Below are 20405 nucleotides of genomic sequence, written 5' to 3'. Positions count from 1 at the left end.
GAAGCAGAACAAAAGACATTCCCTAAAGGAAACATAGAAAAAAACCACCAATTTCAAATTCTGAGGCAGCCTGTTCAGCAACAATTGTTAAAAGTCCTAGAAATACAATCAAAGATACAGTAGGAGGAAAGGAAGATGGAAAGGCCAGGAGAGCTGGGTGAAGAAGTTGCAGGCGGGGTGGGGGAACTCAGCAATTGGCAGGCAATGATTTCTTCTGAGACAAAATGCACCAAGTCGAGCACTGAGGTAGACGAGTAAAGACCTAAAAGGGCAAAAAAATTAATTGTGCACCCCGGAGCACACAGATTTCCTCTTTTTGCCTGAGAGGAGCTTCTGTCTTTGGTCACAATGGTGTTGATCTGAGAAGGCTCGAGTACCAGCCTGTTCTCATCCTGCCACTCCTGCTTGCTGCCCATCCAGTAGACAGAATTAGAAAAACCACATGGCAGGCATTGCCTGCTGCATTTCGAAGGAGCATAGTTTTGTATCTACCTTTAGGGCCTTCTGCGCAGATTCGCTGGATCCAATTGCGATTAGATTAGGCCCAGCCATGCTGCAGAAACTCTTCAAATGCAAAGCATCAACCACCGGGACTGTGGAGACCGCATAGTCCTATGTGTATAATAGAAACAAGCAGTTTGGCATTGCAGAATAATTCTAAAACTGATTTAAACCTGCCTGAAACATGGCTATTTCTAGGGAGGCTCCCAGGGATCCTGAATATCTGGAAGAAAAACTGGGACCTATAGGTTTTGGTATTGCCAGTTAAATAAAGACTACTTTTTTTTTTTTTTTTTTTTTTAAGAGAGAGTGAGCACTGCATAGGGTGGAGAGGGAGGGGTAGAGGGAGAGAATCTTAAGTAGGCTCCCTGCCCAGCTCCATCTCAGGACCTTGAGATCATGACCTGAGCCAAAATCAAGAGTTGGACACTTAACTGACTGAGCTACCCAGGCAACCCCAATAAAGACTACTTTTAAGAAGAAAGTGTAGAGAGCCTCCTTCCAGATGTGTGATTGTGTCAACGGCTAGCTTTGCTGGTTGATCCATGGAGTAGGCTACTCTGGAAGGCCATGTCTGAATATCCTGTGCAAAATAGAGCCTCATGTCCTCAACGGGAAAAGAGCTTCCTAAGCAGTCTGGTGAGTCAATTGATTAATAATCAGTGGAGTAAAGGGACCTTGAGAGGATGTATGTGCAATATCTAGCCCAGTTTCCAGCACATAGTAGGTACTAAGTACAAGTGATCCTTGATTCCATTGTGAAAAATCCATGTTTCATGTTTGAGTCAGTTGGGTCTCCAGATTTTTTTGGAAGTCATTTATTTTGCAGGAAATCTGCCAGGTGGCTATATGATTATACACTGGGAGAAAACAGAAGATGTCTATAACCTTGTCTTTTGCGGCTATGGTCGCCCAATGCAGCCTATTTATTGAGAAATTTAAATATGATAGCTCTTAAAACTTCTAGCAAATGTACAAATATTAGGAATTATTTTGCACAGCTGGTGACATATAGATACCATTATTCATGACATGCTGATTTAATGTGTTTATGAATATTTATTAATTACTCTATGCCAGACATCAATGATCTAACTTTACGTACCTTAAAAGTATCGGCCAAGATTTCAGCACCTCGTTGATTTGTCCTTTTGGAAAGGCCCACAAAAAATTCTCTGCCTATAATAAATGTCATGGAACACAGTGAGTACATGGTACTAGTGACGGCACACTGTTTCTTTATATTATATAATGAACTTAAAGCACCACACAGTACTTTCTTACCACATAAGGCAGCTCTGCTTGTACTCTGACCTCTGCTCTCTTTACACAGATCTCATTTCAAACTATTGTCCTTAGAAATAAACTTGTTCAAATGCACAGAGGCAGAAAGTAGAATAGTGGTGACCAGGGTCTGAGGGGAGGAGGAACTGGGAAGTCAGTGTAGTGGGTATGAAGTTTCAGCATGTGAAGGGGAAAACATGCTGGACATGGATGGTGGTGATGGTTGCACACTGAAATATACACTTAAAAATAGTTAAATGGTAAGTTTTATGTTATACAGATTTTAGCACAATAAAAGAAAAAATGTTCCACTTAGGAAATAACGGATTTAAACACCTTCTTGTGTAATAAAAAATTAAGTAATAGCAATGACAGGTTAGTAATTCTTCCTTTTTTTCCCCTAAAAGAATAATACTAGACATTCATGATAAAGTCAGATTCCTTTTCTTATAACAATGATGTGAGGGCTGAAGAAACTATCTGCATAAAGGGAGTTAAGGGCTGATTGGTCTTCAGGCCTGACCTCTAAAGAGATATCCTTAAAACTCTTACTTGTTGTGTCAAGTCGAAACATCAGAGATGCCTATTTGCAAAGTACTAAAGTTTAGGAGGATAGAAATTTCTAGTCATTTGGCTTTTCTGAAATTCCATAAATTTTCTTCTCGGAAGGCAAAACACCAAATAAAAATGGTCCCCCAGTGAGAGGCAAACATTTATAATAGATAGTATTAAGCAATATATAACTGTGAAGATTCTTAACTTCCCTTGATTCTTTGAAGAAGAATTCTACATGAAATGTGAAAAAAATATTCAAAGAGAAATCAGTATATATTTTGATCCAGAACATTAGGGTAAAGTATAAGAAGAAAAACCAGGTAGAAAGAATTGCTTGATAGACTTTACAAATGTTACAAACTCAATCCTCATAATGTCCTTAAAAAAGGGGTAAATGACCTAGGTCAAATGATGTTCTGGTAACTTCCAGTGGCTTATGCTCTTGGCAGGCAGAGGACTCTGGTGGCACACTGACAGGTTTTTTTGTTTTTGTTTTTATTTTTGTTTGGTAATGGTATGTCTCTGTTGTCACTTGAGAAAACTCACTACATACAAATCAAAACTTAACTAAGAGGAAAGATCTTTTATTTGGCAAAATTATTACTTTACTAAAAAAGCTGAAATTAAAAAAAATTTTCCTTAATTCTTCTAAGATAAAAATAGATTTATAAATTAGATTTATACATAATTTCTAGGAAAAAATATTTAATGGATTAAGCAATTTAAACAAATTTATAATGGGGTATGCACACTATTTCTATTTTAAAAGACTAAGGTAGCAAAGCACAAAGATAAGCAAACTGCTTATCTCTTTAAAAAGTCAGTTGGACTTTTGTTTCTGGCAATATGGGGGACTGGATCCCCTAAATGGTCTTTATTTTTTTTTTTAAGATTTTACTTATTTATTTGACGGAGAGAGAGAGAGCACAAGCAGGGGGAGAGGGAAAGGGAGAAGCAGGCTCCCTGCTGAGGGAGCCCAATGCGGGGCTCAGTCCCAAGGTCCTGGTATCATGACCTGAGCTGAAGGCAGACGTTAACCAACTGAGCCACCCAGGCACCCTGAAATTCCTAAATGGTCTTTCTGATGAAAATAACTGAACTTCTGGAACTGAAATATTAAAAAACATGTTTGTTGTTGTTATGTCTCTTATGTCATCTTTTTCTGTTATCAATCCACCCTTTCATCTCATTCATTTATAGGAGAAGCCAGGTCATTTATCCTGCTGATGATCCTACGTTCTGGATTTGACTGGTTGTTTCCCTGTGTATTATCTAACATGAAATTGTTCCTTTACCCTCTGTATTTTCAGTAAACTGATAGTTTCATGTAGATATTTAACTAGATTCTTGTTAAAAAATTTTTTTTTGATAGAACTACTTCAGAGGTGGGGCTATACTACCATATCACATTATTAGGCACATGACTGAGAGCCACATTGTCAGTGATACTAGAATAATCTGTGTCTTCAAGTGGTATCAGCCTGATCCCTCTGTTATAAAGTTCCCCATCAAGCTTTCACATAAATGTTTTAACAGCCTTGGATGATCATTACACAGATCCATTATTTTATTAGAAATCTAAATTTATTGGCTAGACTTCTTTAAAAAAAAACTTTCTCAATCAAGCATTTGGTTTACTTGAAATAGAATGCATAAAGGAAAGATAGCTAAATGCCTGAATCTTTCCTTCACTTATTAACTATCAGAGTAGTAAGATGGTGTCCCCAGCAACTTACAATAATGACCAATATGTTTTTTAAATAATATTATTATCCACGAATGAATCAAAGAATAAATCATAATGGAAATCAGAAAACATTTAAAACTAATGATAACAAATATATATCAAAACACAAAGGATTCAGCTAAAGCAGTACTTGAAGGGAAAGTTATACAGCTTTAACTGCTTGCCTTAAGATGAGAAAAGGTTCAACATTAAATAGACAAAGTTCCAACTTGAAATGTAAGAAAAAAAGAACAGAATAAAAACAAAGAAATTTGAGGGAAAGAATTAGATAGAAACAGGAAAAGGAAAGGAAATATAAAAAAGAAAGAGAATTCAACAAAGCCCAAAATTGGTTCTTTGAAAAGATGAATAAAATTGACAGATCTCTGGCACAAAAGAAAAAAGAGAAGGCACAAATAAACATTAGGAAAGATAAAGGGACATAGCTATAATGCTATGAAGCTTAAAACAGATATTAAGAAGATATGAAGTAGTTTATACCCAACATTTCGAAAACTTAGATAAAATATTAGAAAACAGAACTCACAAAAACTGACTCAGAAAACACTCAATAGTCATGCAACCATTAAAGAATTGAATCAGTTTAAAATCTCCCCACAGAGAAAGTACCTGGCCTGCAGAGCCTGTTTACAGGTAAGTTCTACCAAAGTTCAAGGAATGCACAATTCAAATAGTACTGATTCTAGAGAATAGAAACATAGGAAATATTCCCTAATATATGTTATGAGGTTACCATAATTCTTTTATCAAAGCCAGAGAAGGAAAGCAAGCAAGAAAAATTACTGGCCACAAAAACAAAAGTCTTAAGAAAAAAATTAACAAACTAAATCTAGCACTCTAGTAAAAAGAAAGTATATCAAAATGGAGTTGGACTTCATCCCAGGGATGCAAGACTGATCAAATATCAGAAAGATCAATTAGTGCAATTAACCACATCAATAGATTCAAGAAGAAAATCATATACATTTCACTGGAGCAAAAAGAGTTTATCACCTGAAACTCCATTTCTAGCTGTTTACTTTAGAGAAACTCCTATGCACATTCCCAGGAGACACAAGAATGTCCACAGCAGCACTGAAGATAATTGAAAAAAATTGGAAAACACTCAACTATCCAACAGCAGTAGAATGAATAAATGCATTGTGGTAATTCTTAACCATGGAATACCACACAGCAGTGAAGACAAAAAACTATAGCTACACTCACCAAGTTAGATCAAAAGCAGACAAATCACAGAATAGTTCATATAGTATGATCCTAATCATATAAAGTTATAAGACAAGCAAAACTAAACAACTTTTTTGTTATTTTTTTTTTTAGGAATTTATAGTTTAGGAATGCATAGATTGAGGTAAAACTCAAAGAAAGACAAGGCAGTGATTAACACAAAATGCAGGACAGTGGTTACCTCAGGCTGCGAGGACAGAGAGGTTGGGAGTGGGGCTCCTATGGTCCTGGCAGTATTTCTATTTCTTAAAGCCAGGTGGCAGACACCAGGTGCTCATTTTATCCTTGGTCTTTAAACTGTACATAGACATTGATAACTCTTTTATTATTTGTTCCATAGTTCACAAAAATAAAAAAAATGAAAGTAGAGGTATGCTGATGCCTATTTGGATTGAAATAATTTCTGCCAGGAGCTGCTTGCCTGACTCACAAGATTCCCAGGGGAACTGGAGTTGGATAGCTGCTTTCCTTCTGCCCATTTCCCGATCAACTGCTAATGAAGCAGCTGAAAAGCACTACAAAAGCTGTGGAAAGTGCTACAGATTTTGTTTCTTCCCCAACTCTGCTGAATCAAAAAATTGAGTGGTGTTGGTGGCACAATACGCTGAATGTGGTTAGTGCCACTTGAACTATATACTTGAAAAAGGTTAAGATGGCAAATTTCATGTTATATATATTTTACCAGAATTTAAAAAAAAAGAAAGAAATTGAGAAGTAGGAAATAGAAGGCAGGACCAGGCATCAGGCATGGATGAGGTGCCAAGCAGATATCCTAACACAATCTCAGTTTTGAATAAAATAACTTTCAAGATATTAATTTAAGGATGGAATAGTACCAAAATAAGCTTGCAGATAGTGTCAACGGCAAGCCTCAGTACTTAGGTACCTAATAAGGAGTTGGGGCAAGAACATCAGGATTGAAATGCTATGCAAAGATCTCTGACCAAAGGAAGAGGTTCCTATAGTTTCTATAGTGAAAGCTGCGCCATAACATGTGAAGATTTTAGGGAACCTGTTCAGCTCAACTGTTAAGATAGCTAAAGGGCTGTGAACACAGCTTGTTTTAAACCATACTTCGGGGCACCTGGGTGGCTCAGTCGTTAAGTGTCTGCCTCCGGCTTGGGCCATGATCCCAGGGTCCTGGGATCGAGCCCCGCATCAGGGAGTCTGCTTCTCCCTCTCCCACTCCCCCTGCTTATGTTCCCTCTCTCATTGTGTCTCTCTGTCAAATAAGTAAATAAAATCTTAAAAAAAAATAAACCCTACTTCAAATATTATCAGTACCTGCTTACAAGAAGTTATTTATTATATAGCTGTGTTCGGTAAAAAAGAGTTTTATTGTAAGGAAGCATGATTTACACATCTAGCTTTTCACAAAAGCCTATTTTCTAAGAGAAACAGGCTGTTGTTCTGTGCTGCCCAAAAGAATGAAGTGCCATCATTGGGAGACACAGAGAATATTCTAAGGGGAACTTATTAGGCAGATTTGAAAGAATGCCTGAGTCTGCGTGGACACGGCCAGAGCTGAGAATGCAGCGTAGGCCTCCTTGACTCCTTGTTCTGTGTTCTTAGGGCTCAATGGGTGTGCACCCTGTAGCCCAGGTTGTGCAGTGCACAACCCCAGGGGGTACTATTCATGAGCTTGTGATAAGAATGGCGCTGCCTAGAGCACAGCAACACAGTGGCCCCACCCATAGATATGTGACACTGAGCCAGGAGCTACTCAAATGTCACAGGATAAACAACTTTCCTCCTCCAAGAACATTAATGATAGCAAGATGTAAGTAATACAGAGCATTATGTTTATATTAAAATGAAGATGGCTTATATTTTCTCTATATACAAGGGATTCAATCTAAAATTCACATCAGCTAAAATATTAGACTTCTAAGAAGTTTCATGTTTTCAGGGGACCGTGGGCTACATTCCCAAATCCCTGGTAACCAGCCCTGGCTGGTAGGGCTACATCTATGAAACAGGTATTTTTTCTCTGACATTGAGGGAAAATAAACTCTCACTATAAATTAAAAATTGTTATCAATTTTCTTGCTTATCAGTACAACTAGAATGAATCTGGGGATCCAAATTTTGGCACATGACTTTTGCAAAACAATAATACGATCATAAAGAGCTGGAAAGGTTAAATGCTACAGTTATTGTTTCTTTAGCAGCAATATTATGCCCACTATAAAAACTGATTCTAGTTAGATCCATAATATCAGCTTTTTGTATTTGGTTGAGTTCTGATATTACTCATCTGGCATTGAAGCCAAATCAATTTGCATTGAAAATTATTTAAACTCATCTTGCTGTCTGGGCAAGAAAATTATTTGTAAATGACATCTCTTGAATTAAGAGTCTTTCAAATACAAACCAGATACAATAACATACAATGCAAAACTATACAACCCACAAGCTCACATTGTAGAATATAGCAGATGCAACCTATAAAATGATAGGTACACGCTGATAAGATTTTTGTAAAAAATACACAAATATGGCATGCATACAAAATTACTAAAAGGACATACACCCAAATGTTGAAATGATTATCTTGGAATGAAAGGTCATTTTCATTTTATTCTCTTTTGTGCTTTCCAGTATTTTCCAAATTCCCTGCAATTAGCATTTTTACTTTGGTAATTAAAAAACAACAACAACAACAACAAAAAAACCCCTACAGTTAAGCGAATAGAAGCCAGGTATTAGAAATAGTTTTGGATAGGAGAAAGTGAGGATGAAGATACCTGTGAATAAGACGTCTCCACCATCTAAAGTTGCGTTTTCATCTTTCATCTCTACTAGATTGAGCTGAAGTTTTTCTAATGCTTCTTTCATCATGTCAACCTGTTGAAAATAAAATTATTCAGATTAACACGCCACCATTTTCTAACAACAAAACTAATCATCTAAAACTTCTGAACACTGATTCATGCTATGTACACTAGTGCATGCGCGCGCGCACACACACACACACACACACACACACACACACACACACCCTTGTGACTATATGAATATATGTAGTGTAGTTTGGACTTGCAATGACCATTTGTAAGAGAATAAATTATCTATTAGAAATTGTCCATTATGTCTCTGTCTAGTCTATGCTAAAGTCAGTATTATAGTCCCTTTTTCTGTTGGAGGCTGACTGGTTAGGACACTGTTGGAGGCTGACTAGTTAGGACACTGTTGGAAGACTGGCTAGTTAGTGCATATGGGTCAAGAAAGGTGAAAGGCAGAACAAATCTTCCTATTCTTGCCAGAAAGTACAAGATTTAATTTTAAACCTTAAGTCAGTCAGTAAGTCAGTCATAATTGACTCATACTCAATGTATGCATTACTCATGCATACATTGAGTAATATATGGAAGAAATATCAATGACAATAACCATTTACTTGAAATCTCAGCTCACAGGACATTGTTTTCTGTTCAAATATTTTCTAAGATGTCAGAACATCTAAGGCTCCTCTGTAAGTCTGAACTGCTAATTAAATTTAACCTAGTCCCCTAGGGGTGATTAACACAATTAATTGCAATCACACCAAAGAATACTTGAAAAATGAATTTCAGGGGCTTTCTAGGATTGCAGGGTATAGTCTAAAACACAGAGATATTCTGGGCTGAATTAGGGAATACTTCTAGTGAGGTTTATTTTTGATGCAAGAAAAAGATTTAAGGCATAACAAATGCCCTTTGAAGTTCAGTTTAATTCAAATCTTTCCAGCAGCTCAACAATTTAAATATTTCTGAAGGTCTGTATAACCTCTGACATGGTGAAGACATACACTGAGCAAACATGAATAGGGGCGAAAGGAAAACAAGAGATCACATGATCCTGAGAAAAGGAGGTAGTTCTGCCAAACTACAGCATGCCCAGGACACATACAGAATTGTTGATGAAGAGTTTAGGAGACACAACTACAACAGAGTAACTTCTAAAGTAATAAAAATATGGAAATATTCTGACAACAAGCCTGACATTCATGCAGTCAAGAAAAAAAAGAGGATACAAATTAAAGTAAATATATCATCTCATCCTTGTCCTGGAACATGTAAAAATTCCACAAACCAGAGTGACTCAGAACAATAAAAAATTATTTCCATGGACAAAATGGTCTTCATGTTGTAATAAATATATCTAGTGTTCTCTCCTAACAGCATAATAGGTTTTTCTATGTAACAGGAAGGAGAATCATTACTGTAGCATAAAAAAAGAAACAAAATAACATTCATCATGGCTTGTTGGGCTATAGTGAACCCAAGAAAACACAACTGTTTCCTTCTGGCATCTGCCTCTGGGTCTATGGGAAATTCTCTGAGCTTGGAGAGAGATCTTTAGAATGCAGCTACTGTACCTTTTGTCTCTCTTATGATGCTACTGCTTCTATTGTAACTTAACATTTCAAAGATTACCAGGAATACAGCAGTAACATGTATTTTGGTCTGACGAATGTATATGTAACTTTGATTCTTAAGAGTTTCAAGAGGAACTTTATTCGATTCTTAGGAGTTCAAAGAGAACAGAAGTAGGGAGGCTAATATATACCAGTTTCAGAAACACTGTATTTCTTTAAAAGTCCTGTGTCTTTCAAATTAAAGTTTTAGAGGATAAAATGCTTGTGGTTTCTTAAAAGTTAAAACAGCTGCACCAATATGAAAAAACTGGCTTTTGCACAAGGCCTGTAATTATTTTTCTCCTTAAATATTCAGTCACATCTATATAAACAAAGTCATCAGGATAGGTCCATAACACAAACACTTATGATACCATATTACTTTCAAGTTTAAAAGTTTGTTAAATGTCAAGTAAATAGTTCTGAGAATTGTAGAACCATATGGTATCAAATCGGCAATGTTAACTCCAGGGAAATTTCTGGAGAAGAAACAAGAGAGGCTGAACCCGGAGGCTGTCCACTGAGAACCACAAACTCTTGGCATAGTGGTTCCACGAAGCAGACAAACTCAGCTGCACACAAGGCCCAATATTGCCCTGACACACGGACCCAGAGCAAGTCAGTTATCTTGGCAGTTAGAATACTATATATAACTACAGAAGTGGGAATTTCTGCAGGAAAAGATCCAAACCATGAGCCCTCAAAGAAACTGCCCATTCTGTGGTTACATAGCCATGGTTAATGTTGACTTAATTAACTTTCAAGAGGAAAAAAAAAAAAAAAAAAGACCAAACAACACACCCCACCTTTCACTGAGACACTAGTGTTGCAGAGTGGAACTTAGCATTACTCAGGGTGGGGAGAAACTGCCAGACAAACAGCATTAGTTCTAAAGGTTGAGTTGAATAGTTCACTTTAGCCCATGAAATTAGAAATAAAAGGGTAAATTAGAGAAACAACCTTAATTAACTTAAAACCTACTGATATTATTTTCACACTCTAAAGATTGGCAAGGCCTTTCTTCCTCCCCTTTTCACTCTGCATACACTGTCTCATTCCTTTACTTTGTACTCCCATTTCTCTTTGCCTCCTCTTTGCTCGTCCCACCCTTTGCTAAAGATTCCTTCCCTGACCACAGTGGGTTCAGACCACCTCTGCGGCTTCCAACCATCCAACCCACACGTCTTTCTCAAGAGCTGGTACTAGTTTTGAAGTCATTATCTTTTCCTTTTCCTCTTCCTTCCCTCCCCATCTCCTTTTCCTTCTTTCTTTTTTTTTTCCCCCCCCTGGAGTACTATTGTCAAAAACTGTAGAGCTCTTGGTGCTACACAGGCAGAGGCACTGCCCTGGGAATATCTGCATAGTGTACTGTTGTCCTCAAGGGCCTGGAATTTAAATCCGGCTCGGCTACTTATTAGCCAGTGACAGCTTGTTTAACTTTCTGGGCCTCAGTGTTCTCACCTTTAAAATGGGTGGTTAGTTATAATAGTACCAACTTCCTTGGCTCCTCCTGATGATGAAATACACATAAAACACTTAGCACATTATTATTATTCTCAATAAATATTACATAGGACTTCTATCATTTTGATGAATATCAGCTTATGTGGACCCAATGATAAATACTTGTGCTATGAAACTGATCCACAAAAGAAAGCTGTTGCTTTTTCTTACATTTGGACAAGTTTCTTTTGTTTTACCCCTATGACAGATCCCATCTACTTTCCAGTGAGTTAAAATTACAGTCTTTTCTGCAAAGCCCATGTAAAGTCAGAACACATACACTGAAGACACATTGAAATTTAAACCATGCCCATTTGATTTCCTGCCAGCTCCTGGAATCTGTCAGGCTATGGGGTAGATTCCTTGTGTAATCTCTGCTTTAAAACAGACCCCTGGACGTACTACGTAAGGTGAGAAGTGGGTCTGTCTGGTAAGATGTCCCACAGGACTCAAAGGAGTGTCAGCTAAGATGATACAGAATGATTACAGTTCCTGAAGATAGGACCACTCTAAAGGACTCAATCTAAAGAATTCCCTCTCTTTTTCAATGCCTGGTCCCTTTTCCTACATTTTCTGTTCCTCTCTCTTCTCACCTTCTTTCATGGCCCTCATTTCTATTCCCTCATTTGTCCTTCAGTTTACATCATCACCCTGTCTTCTCATTTCACTCCTTTTGGGTTCTCATGGTGAATGGAAAGAATTGAGGATTTGAACTATTAGGTATGTTACTTGGGATGAGTTGTACTTTCTGAGCCTCGGTTTCCTAATCCACAAATGGGATAGTGTTTTCTCTCTAACAGGGATTATGTAACAAATAAGCTAAAACATAGTGCCTGGAACATTGTACTCAAAACCAGTGGTTGCTGATGTTATTGTTTTGCCCTAAATTAACTCAGTGCTTGGTTTGGATTCTGGCTACCTTTCAAAAAGAAATAAAAGACAAAAATAGACCATTTGATTCCAACTCTTCTTTTCTTCTTGCAAAATTTCCCCCAAACACAAAATACTAGAACAAGTATAAAACCTTACACATTTTTATTGGGAAGTTATATTCCCGGTAGCTTGCAAGAGCACTGAGTAATTAGTTCAATATTCTTTACTTAGATGCCGACATTTTCCAGTTGACCCTGTCCAAAGTTGCCTTTGCTGCCTACTTTCAACTACGTCCACTTTGAATGTTTCACATCTTCACTATGGATGTCGTGAATGTGCTCACGAGGGCTGATGAACAGTTTTGTGGTGCGGTTCCATTAAGAGTCTGCACCAACTTGTTTGCCAAGCTGCTTTCCTTTAGCTGCTTCTGCTCAATGGGTGCCAGATGTTATGACTACAGATGAGGACCTTGGCATCGGGTTGTCTGTGGCCGATATGTCTCTGTCCCCCACAGACCTGCCATGCATTGGGAGCTGTGCTATCAACACTATCGCCACTAGGTTTTCAAAGCCCATTTCAATGTTCCAAGTCCCTTTATTACTCATCATATTATAAGAGCTTTGAAATTATACTGTCATCCTATTCATACTCCATCTAGCTCTTAAAAGCTGAATAGCAGCAACATGGCTTTGTTGGTCGTCAAATAGATTCATTTTCTCAATTTGTTGATTTTATTTTGCCTTTTAATGTTAATTATCTTGTAGATAATGCTGAGGAAGCCACTCAAGAAGCTGATGTAATGTTTCTATCATGTCAAGGCACAGCTGGCTTGAAACTTGTGGGTACATCAAAGTTATGCTGGGTTGTCTCTGGTCACACTCAAAAGTCCACATTTCATTGGTACCACTTCAATGTTCTCTGTTAATCAGCACATCTTTGATCCTGTGGTCACTTGGAATAGTGTACGTTTAGCTGATTTTATAACAATAGTTAATGTCTCTATCATGCTTTTATATATCTTTTCTCCTTTAATCAACATTTCAGTTCAACAAACATTTAGTAGATGCCAATTTTTAAAAAAAAAATCAGGCTACAAATATTTAGAAAAACACAAAAGCACAGTCTCTGTGCCTGGGAAGATAGCAAGTCAGTGGGGCAGATATACTTTATGGATATATAGTGATAATAAAATGAAATACTTGTGATGGTAGTAAGGGTAGGCACTAGTACACCCATTTTACATATGAGTAAACTGAGGCTAGAGGAGGTTGACTGATTTGCTGAGTCAAGCCTCCTGAGCCCATGCTCATGCTCGGGTTCCTATTTATTGCACTGTGTGATTATGATTTTCCTGAAGTCTCATCACAAAGCAAAGCCCACATCAGAATTGAAGCTCATGCCTTCTGTTTTCCAACTCTGTACATTTAAGTCCACTTGATATTACAAGATCCTTTTCCAGGTGACTCCAGATTCCATGATCTCTTCATTTCAGAGATGAGTGACATTTTTATATACTATAGTATATAGTATAGTATATACTATACTAAGGTATAGTATAATTAAAATGCTAAGTAATATGAACAGAACATATAAACCACATCAGGAATGCTCACCAATGACAGCCTGCATATGAATTACCCTCCTTCAACTTTGGGATGCCTGAGGTTTGTTCAGTGGTTTATTCCTTAACTTTTCCGCATGTGCTAATTAAATTACTAAAACTAACCAGATCTACCAAAAAAAAAAAAAATCGAAGAGAGGCTTGACTTACTAAATGACACAGTCTTAAAAATTCCTAAGTAAAAGCATATTGGAATCCTTTTCTATTGGAAGGACAAAACTCTGGAGGAATTTAATTAGCAATGATAACAGCAAACATTTATGTACTCTTCCTACGTGCCAGACACTCTCTTAAGAACTCATATTTAACTAATCTAACCCCTCATAATCCAATGAAACAAGTACAAGCATTATTTCTGTTTTAGAGATGAGGAAGCCAAGGCACAGTATGTGATTCGCGCAAGGTCTTACAGCAGCAGAGCTCAGATTTGAACTCAGATAACTTTACTCTGCAGTTTGTGTTCTTTCCTGTACAACTTGTCACTAACAACAAGATAATTTATATGTCTATTATGTCGTCAAATGAAAATAAGTATTAGAAAAGATTGTAAGCGTCTATAATACTCTTAAAAACAGATTATGTTCACTTTATTTATTTGAACAAAAATGTATATTCAGACATTCTGGAGGAATGGGAGTTGGCAGGGGGGAGAGGCTATAAACTGCAGCAATGTGAACTTACATTTGGTTTCTTTTTTTTTTTAAGATTTATTTATTTATTTTGAGAGAGTGAGAATGAGAGAGAGAGAGAGAGAGTACATGAGAGGGGGGGAGTGTTAAGGGAGAAGCAGGCTCCTCGCTGAGCAAGGAGCCCGATGCAGGACTCGATCCCGGGACTCCAGGATCATGACCTGAGCCGAAGGCAGTCACTTAACTGACTGAGCCACCCAGGCGCCCCTTACATTTGGTTTCTAAAGGTCCTAAATTTTGTTTTCCTAAGCATATACAAACTAATGAATTTTGGGAGCCACTACTTTATCCTTCCAATTTCTAGATCAGATTATGAGAAGGAGTTATTTGCAGAGAAATCTTCAGACAGTCAACAAATGTATCTTAATTACGGTAAGATTATAAAAGCACATGGACATAAAGACACACACCAAACCATGTCACCATACACCAATTCAATCAATTGGGAAAGATTCTGAGAATCTACCACATTGGGAAGTATGGAGGAAGAATTCTAAGATGCCCAAGACTGCCACCACCTGATGCATACCCCATGGACAAATCTCTCCCTTTGGGTGTCAAAAGAACATATAAATATGATGAGATATCACTCCTGTGATTAGGCATGTTTTATGCCACAAGTAAAGATATTTTGCAGATGCAGTTAAGTCTCTAATCAGTTGACTTGAGTTAATCAAAAGGGAGATTATCTTGGGTGGGCCTGACCTAATCAAGTGAGCCCTTAAAAAGAGATAGAAGAAGTCAGAGAGATATTGTCCTATTAGTCTGGAAAAAAGCAAACAGCCATGGTGGGAACTGCCTATAGAGGGATGCCTACAGAGCATCCTCTAGGAACTGAGAGCAACTCCTAGTCAATAGCCAGCAAAAAGACAGGGACCTAATCCTACAACCACAAGGAACTGAATTCAGCCTATGACCTGAATGAGCTTGGAAGAAGATCTAAGCTCCAGATGAGAACAGAGCCCAGCCAACAACCAGGCATGCCATGTCCAGACTTCCAATCTGCGAAAGTTGTGAGATAATAAGTAGGTGTTCTTTTAAGTTCTACGTTATGGTAAGCAGTTACACAGCAATAGAAAACTAATACAGAAAGCCCCAAATTTAAACATATTTTATTTTACAAATTTACTTATAAAGGCCTTTGCTCAGAAGCAAAATGTTGAGCTAAATGCTTATTTCCAAGTTGTTTGTTCAGAATATAGTGCAAAAGTTCTTAAGATGTTCCTAAGAAATTCCCAAGAAAACAATGTTTTACGAGTTTTTTTTTAAGATTTTATTTATTTATTTTAGAGAGAGAGAATGAGAGATAGAGAGCACGAGAGGGAAGAGGGTCAAAGGGAGAAGCAGACTCGCCGCTGAGCAGGGAGCCCGATGTGGGACTCGATCCCGGGACTCCAGGATCATGACCTGAGCCGAAGGCAGTCACTTAACCAACTGAGCCACCCAGGTGCCCCTGTTTTACGAGTTTAAAGTCCCAGATCCACTAACTTCCTTAATCCATTATTTACTGAAATGTTGTACAGTTATATTTTAAAATACGGAAAACAAGTTGCAATACTGTTTTTTTTAAGTTACAAATCTAATACACTGTTCATAGAAGTGAAAATGATAAAAGTATATAGTTTTATATACTTGAGCCACCTCAATCCTATTTTCAGTTTCATTCCTTCAGTAAATATCAAGTGTCTGTTCTGAGCTCTTACCATGATAGACAGTGATCAGTGGTCATCAAAAAATAGACATGACCCCTGCTATATAGTGCCTTTAGAGTAACATATTAAAGATTCACCCAAGTCAACATATAGTTATACATTATGATAAGGACTATGCAAGAAAACAACAATGTGCTTTGAAAACTAAGAAGGGTGCATGATTCAGGGGGTCAAGGAAGGTCACTTTGAGGAAGTAATATTTAAATTAAGAAATAAAAATGTTAACAATGGTTATCTATTCCTGCTAGTGGGTCATCTGGAAGTCCTCCTTAGAAATAAAATAGGTTTCTAGATGATTCTCAGATCATAAACAGCTCCCCTTAACATACAAAAAATCAATTAAGGGCTTACTGTGTTAGGAAAATGGTCAATAGAACTGGAAATTATTTATTATATTAAAATCTTCAAAAGTTATCAGAGTCAAGTAAATGTCATTAATTCTGTGGTTATTCTGGGAACTCATGATATTCACGATGGCCAACATGTATGAAAGTTTTATAACTACCTCATTCATTTTCCTTTTATTGAGCTTTAATAACTGTTGCCTGAATAAGATCTCTGAAACATTTCCCACACACTGTTAAATATCCATTGCATTTCCCCATTGATTTCTTAGATTTCTAAACTTATTAGTTTATCTCTAGTGATACGGATTTCTAAATGTATTGGTTTATCTCTAGTGACAAGTTCTAAAAATTAACCAGGATATTTAGCATCTTGGTTTCCATATTTGTAACATGAGGGGGCAGAACTTAAAAAGGAAGTCATTTCCAGCTCTAGATTTCAAAGAGTTGTAGTTTCAAAATGGTTTTTGGCATTCATAAATGTGACTCTAACTGTAATTCTATTTCCCTCCAAGAGAGTTTACTGAAAACATCCCAGATGGTTATTCATGCGTAAAGTATTCTGATGTTTAATGAAGTTCAGTCAGAAGCAAGAAGCTGAATATATGGATGGGGGGGGGAAGAGATGACAAACCCAAAAGTAATTAAAAAATCCGAGTAGGATTAACCCTCAGAAACCAACATAAGGATTCTGTTGTAGTAGGAGAAACTGTACCTAGAAAACAAGGTGTGTGAGTGTCAACACTAACTTATACTTTGTGTGTGTGTGTGTGTGTGTGTGTGTGTGTGTGTGTGTGCGTGTGTGTTTTAGTGCTGCTAATTACCTGCGAACAGTGATAATATTACACTATGTAGAACATCAATAATTTTCTTATGAGAAAACAGCTATCAGGCCCTGCTTAGCTGCTAACCTCTGCATACTTTCTCATATCCACATGTAGTAGAGGAGACTTCATCAACTTTGGGTTCATCTCTCCCCAGTTCCCAGGATCAATCACCATCTGAAAAAGGAGGATCTAACAAGCTGCATGCCAATCCTCCTGAGACTCAGCATTAAGTCATTCTTTATGCTTTGTTCCACTTTAGACCATATACCTAGGTGTTACGTTGGTTCCTTTTCCTGGGAGTCCTGTTCTAGTAGCTTATCCCAATCTCTTCCTATGAGTAGGGACCCTCTCTGTGCTCTCTCTAAAGATTTGAGCCTTTATCCTACAACCCTGCACTTTAAGATGGGCTTTCCAGGTGCACCTACTACATGCAAGTGGGGCTTGTCATCTGTCTCCATCTTCTCAACATAGAATCAGTAACCCCCAGGGCTGAGGAATCTCCCTCTAAATACTCATAACTCTGGCCCTCTTTTACTATATTAATACTACAGACTTAACGTATCATCATTAATAACATGTAAAATTTATTAAGCTCTTCTACATGCTCAGCATTGTGCTAAGTGATTTTACATGGGTTACCTCATTTAATAATACCATATCCCTTCAGGTACCTCCTAGTCTGAATCAGTCATGGCAGTTCCATCCCTCTCGCCAGGGATTGGCACAAATAACCTAATTTTGGCCACTGAAGGGAAGTCCATTGAGAGGTTCCTGGAGGTATAGAAAGAAATGTAATCCCACCTCTTCTTTTGAGCATTGTCCTGTCTGGATATGGTAGCTGGAACTGATTCTGGTCTGAGAACACAACCATCATCAAGGATGATGGGGCAGAAAGATGGAAAGAACTGGGTCCTTGATGACACTGTTGAGCTGATGAATCAATTCTGGAATCCTGAAGTTCTTGGCATACGAGATTTTTCATTTCCGTAACCAATCTGAATTGAGTTTCTGTGAGTTGCAGCTAAAAGCAACTCATTTACTTATATAACAAAACTGAGAAGCAGTATCCCAAGAGTCCATATCAATAGACCACATTACTAAAACTCATTAAGTTCCGATGTAGAAACAACTATTAAATGGAGGCTCTTCTTTCTCTAGAAATATACCATGATTTGCCATTCAACAAATTAACACAATATGTAAGGTGTTATTTTAACTGATAATACCTGATATCATGGCTGATAAGAATGTTGATCAAATGCCCCTGGTGATACTAAAACCATCCTGTCTATAGAAAACAGCAGATTGTAAATAATAATTTGTAAAGCCAAAAGGAAGTATTATATGTCTCAATTCTGTAGATAAAGCACAATTGTTACAGCTCCGTATGTCAGAGTTGGAAGTTAATGTTCCAATATTCTCATCTCTGAACTAGTACTCAGATTTGGAGGGCATGTCAATAGAAACATTTGACAGAAATTCAGAAGGAAAACCAATGGGGCCAAAGTACCCAGGAGAGATAAAAACAGCTCTGAAGAAAACTGGGAAAGATCCCTCTCATTATCTAGAAATTTCTAGATATTCAAAGGTCCCTCCAGGAAACTGGACAGCTGCATGTAAACGAATGAAACTAGACTACTTTCTAACACCATACACAAAAATAAACTCAAAATGGATTAAAGACCTAAACATGAGACCTGAAAGCATAAAAATCCTAGAAGAGAACATAGCCAGTAATTTCTTTGACATCAGTCATAGTAACATTTCTCGAGATACGTCTCCTAAGGCAAGGGAAACAAAAGCAAAAACTATTGGTACTACACCAAAATAAAAAGCTTTGGTACATCAAAGGAAACCATTAATAAAACAAAAAGATAACCTACTGAATGGGAGAAGATATTTGCAAATGATATATCTCATAAGGGGTTAATATCCAAAATATATAAATAACTTATACAACTTAACACCAAAAAAACCAACAATTCAATTAAAAAATGGGCAAAGGAAACTGGTGCCACCACTCTGGAAAACAGTATGGAGGTTCCTCAAAAAGTTAAAAATAGAACTCTATGATCCAGCAAGCACACTACTAGGTATTTACACAAAGAATGCAAAAATACTAATTCAAAGGGATCCATGCAGCATTTTCTACAATAGCCAAATTATGGAAACAGCAAGTATCCATCGATTGATGAATGAATAAAGAAGATGTGGTGTGTGTGTGTGTGTGTGTGTGTGTGTGTGTGTGTATATATAATAAAATATTACTTAGCCATAAAAAAGAATGAAATCTTGCCATTTGCAATGACATGATGGAGCTAGAGAGTATAATGTTAAGCAAAATAAGTCATTCAGAGAAAGACAAATTCCATACAATTTCACTCATATATGGAATTTAAGAAACAAAATAAATTAACAAAGGGGAAAAAAAGAGAGAGAGAGGCCAACCAAGAAACATACTCTTAACTATAGAGAACAAACTGATGGTTACCAGAGGGAAGGTGAGTTAAATAGGTGATGGGGATTAAGGAGTGCACTTGTGAGGGGCACTGGGTGATGTATTTCTAGGGCCTACATTAGTGCCAGGTATGTTATAGTGTTGAATCACTATATATATATAGTACACTTGAAACTAATATTACACTGTATGTTAACTAACTAGAATTTAAGTAAAAACTTAAATTAAAAAAATAAATAAAAAATGGGCAGAGGACCTGAATAGATATTTTTCCAAAGAAGACATACAGATGGCTAACAGATGCATTAAAAGGTGTTCAACATCATTCATCATGAGGGAAATGCAAGTCAAAACCACAATGAGATATCACCTCACACTTGTTAGAATGGTTAAAATCAAGAAGACAAGAAATAACAAGTGTTGGTGAGGATGTGGAGAAAAAGGGACCCTGTGCACTGTTGGTGGGAATGCAAACTGATGCAGTCACTGTGGAAAATAAGATAGATGTTCCTCAAAAAACTAAAAATAGAACTACCATATGATCCAATAATTTCACTATTGGGTATTTACCCAGGGAAAATTAAAACTTAACTCAAAAAGATATATGCACCCCTACGTTTACTGTAGGATTATTTATAATAGCCAAGGCATGGAAGCAGCCTAAG

At 37.2% G+C, this 20405-nt stretch overlaps 1 protein-coding gene across 1 annotated transcript in view; it reads right to left on the bottom strand.

The window, feature by feature from the left end:
• DDAH1 (dimethylarginine dimethylaminohydrolase 1) overlaps nucleotides 1-20405 on the bottom strand; it is a 129484-nt gene that overhangs the window by 27684 nt on the left and 81395 nt on the right. The window contains exons 2-4 of the mRNA XM_028102573.1: nucleotides 8062-8161; nucleotides 1607-1680; nucleotides 493-612 (exon numbers count right to left, since the gene is read on the bottom strand). Coding sequence (XP_027958374.1) covers nucleotides 493-612; nucleotides 1607-1680; nucleotides 8062-8161 — 294 coding nt within the window. The remainder of the gene's footprint in view (nucleotides 1-492; nucleotides 613-1606; nucleotides 1681-8061; nucleotides 8162-20405) is intronic.

This window comes from Eumetopias jubatus, unplaced genomic scaffold (assembly GCF_037043125.1).
Source record: "Eumetopias jubatus isolate StellerSeaLion01/CBP00866 unplaced genomic scaffold, mEumJub1_p1.0 scaffold_4, whole genome shotgun sequence".
NCBI classification, from domain to species: Eukaryota; Metazoa; Chordata; class Mammalia; order Carnivora; family Otariidae; genus Eumetopias; species Eumetopias jubatus.
The sequence above is the reverse complement of the archived record's forward strand: the minus strand, read 5'-3'. Positions and strand labels throughout refer to the sequence as shown.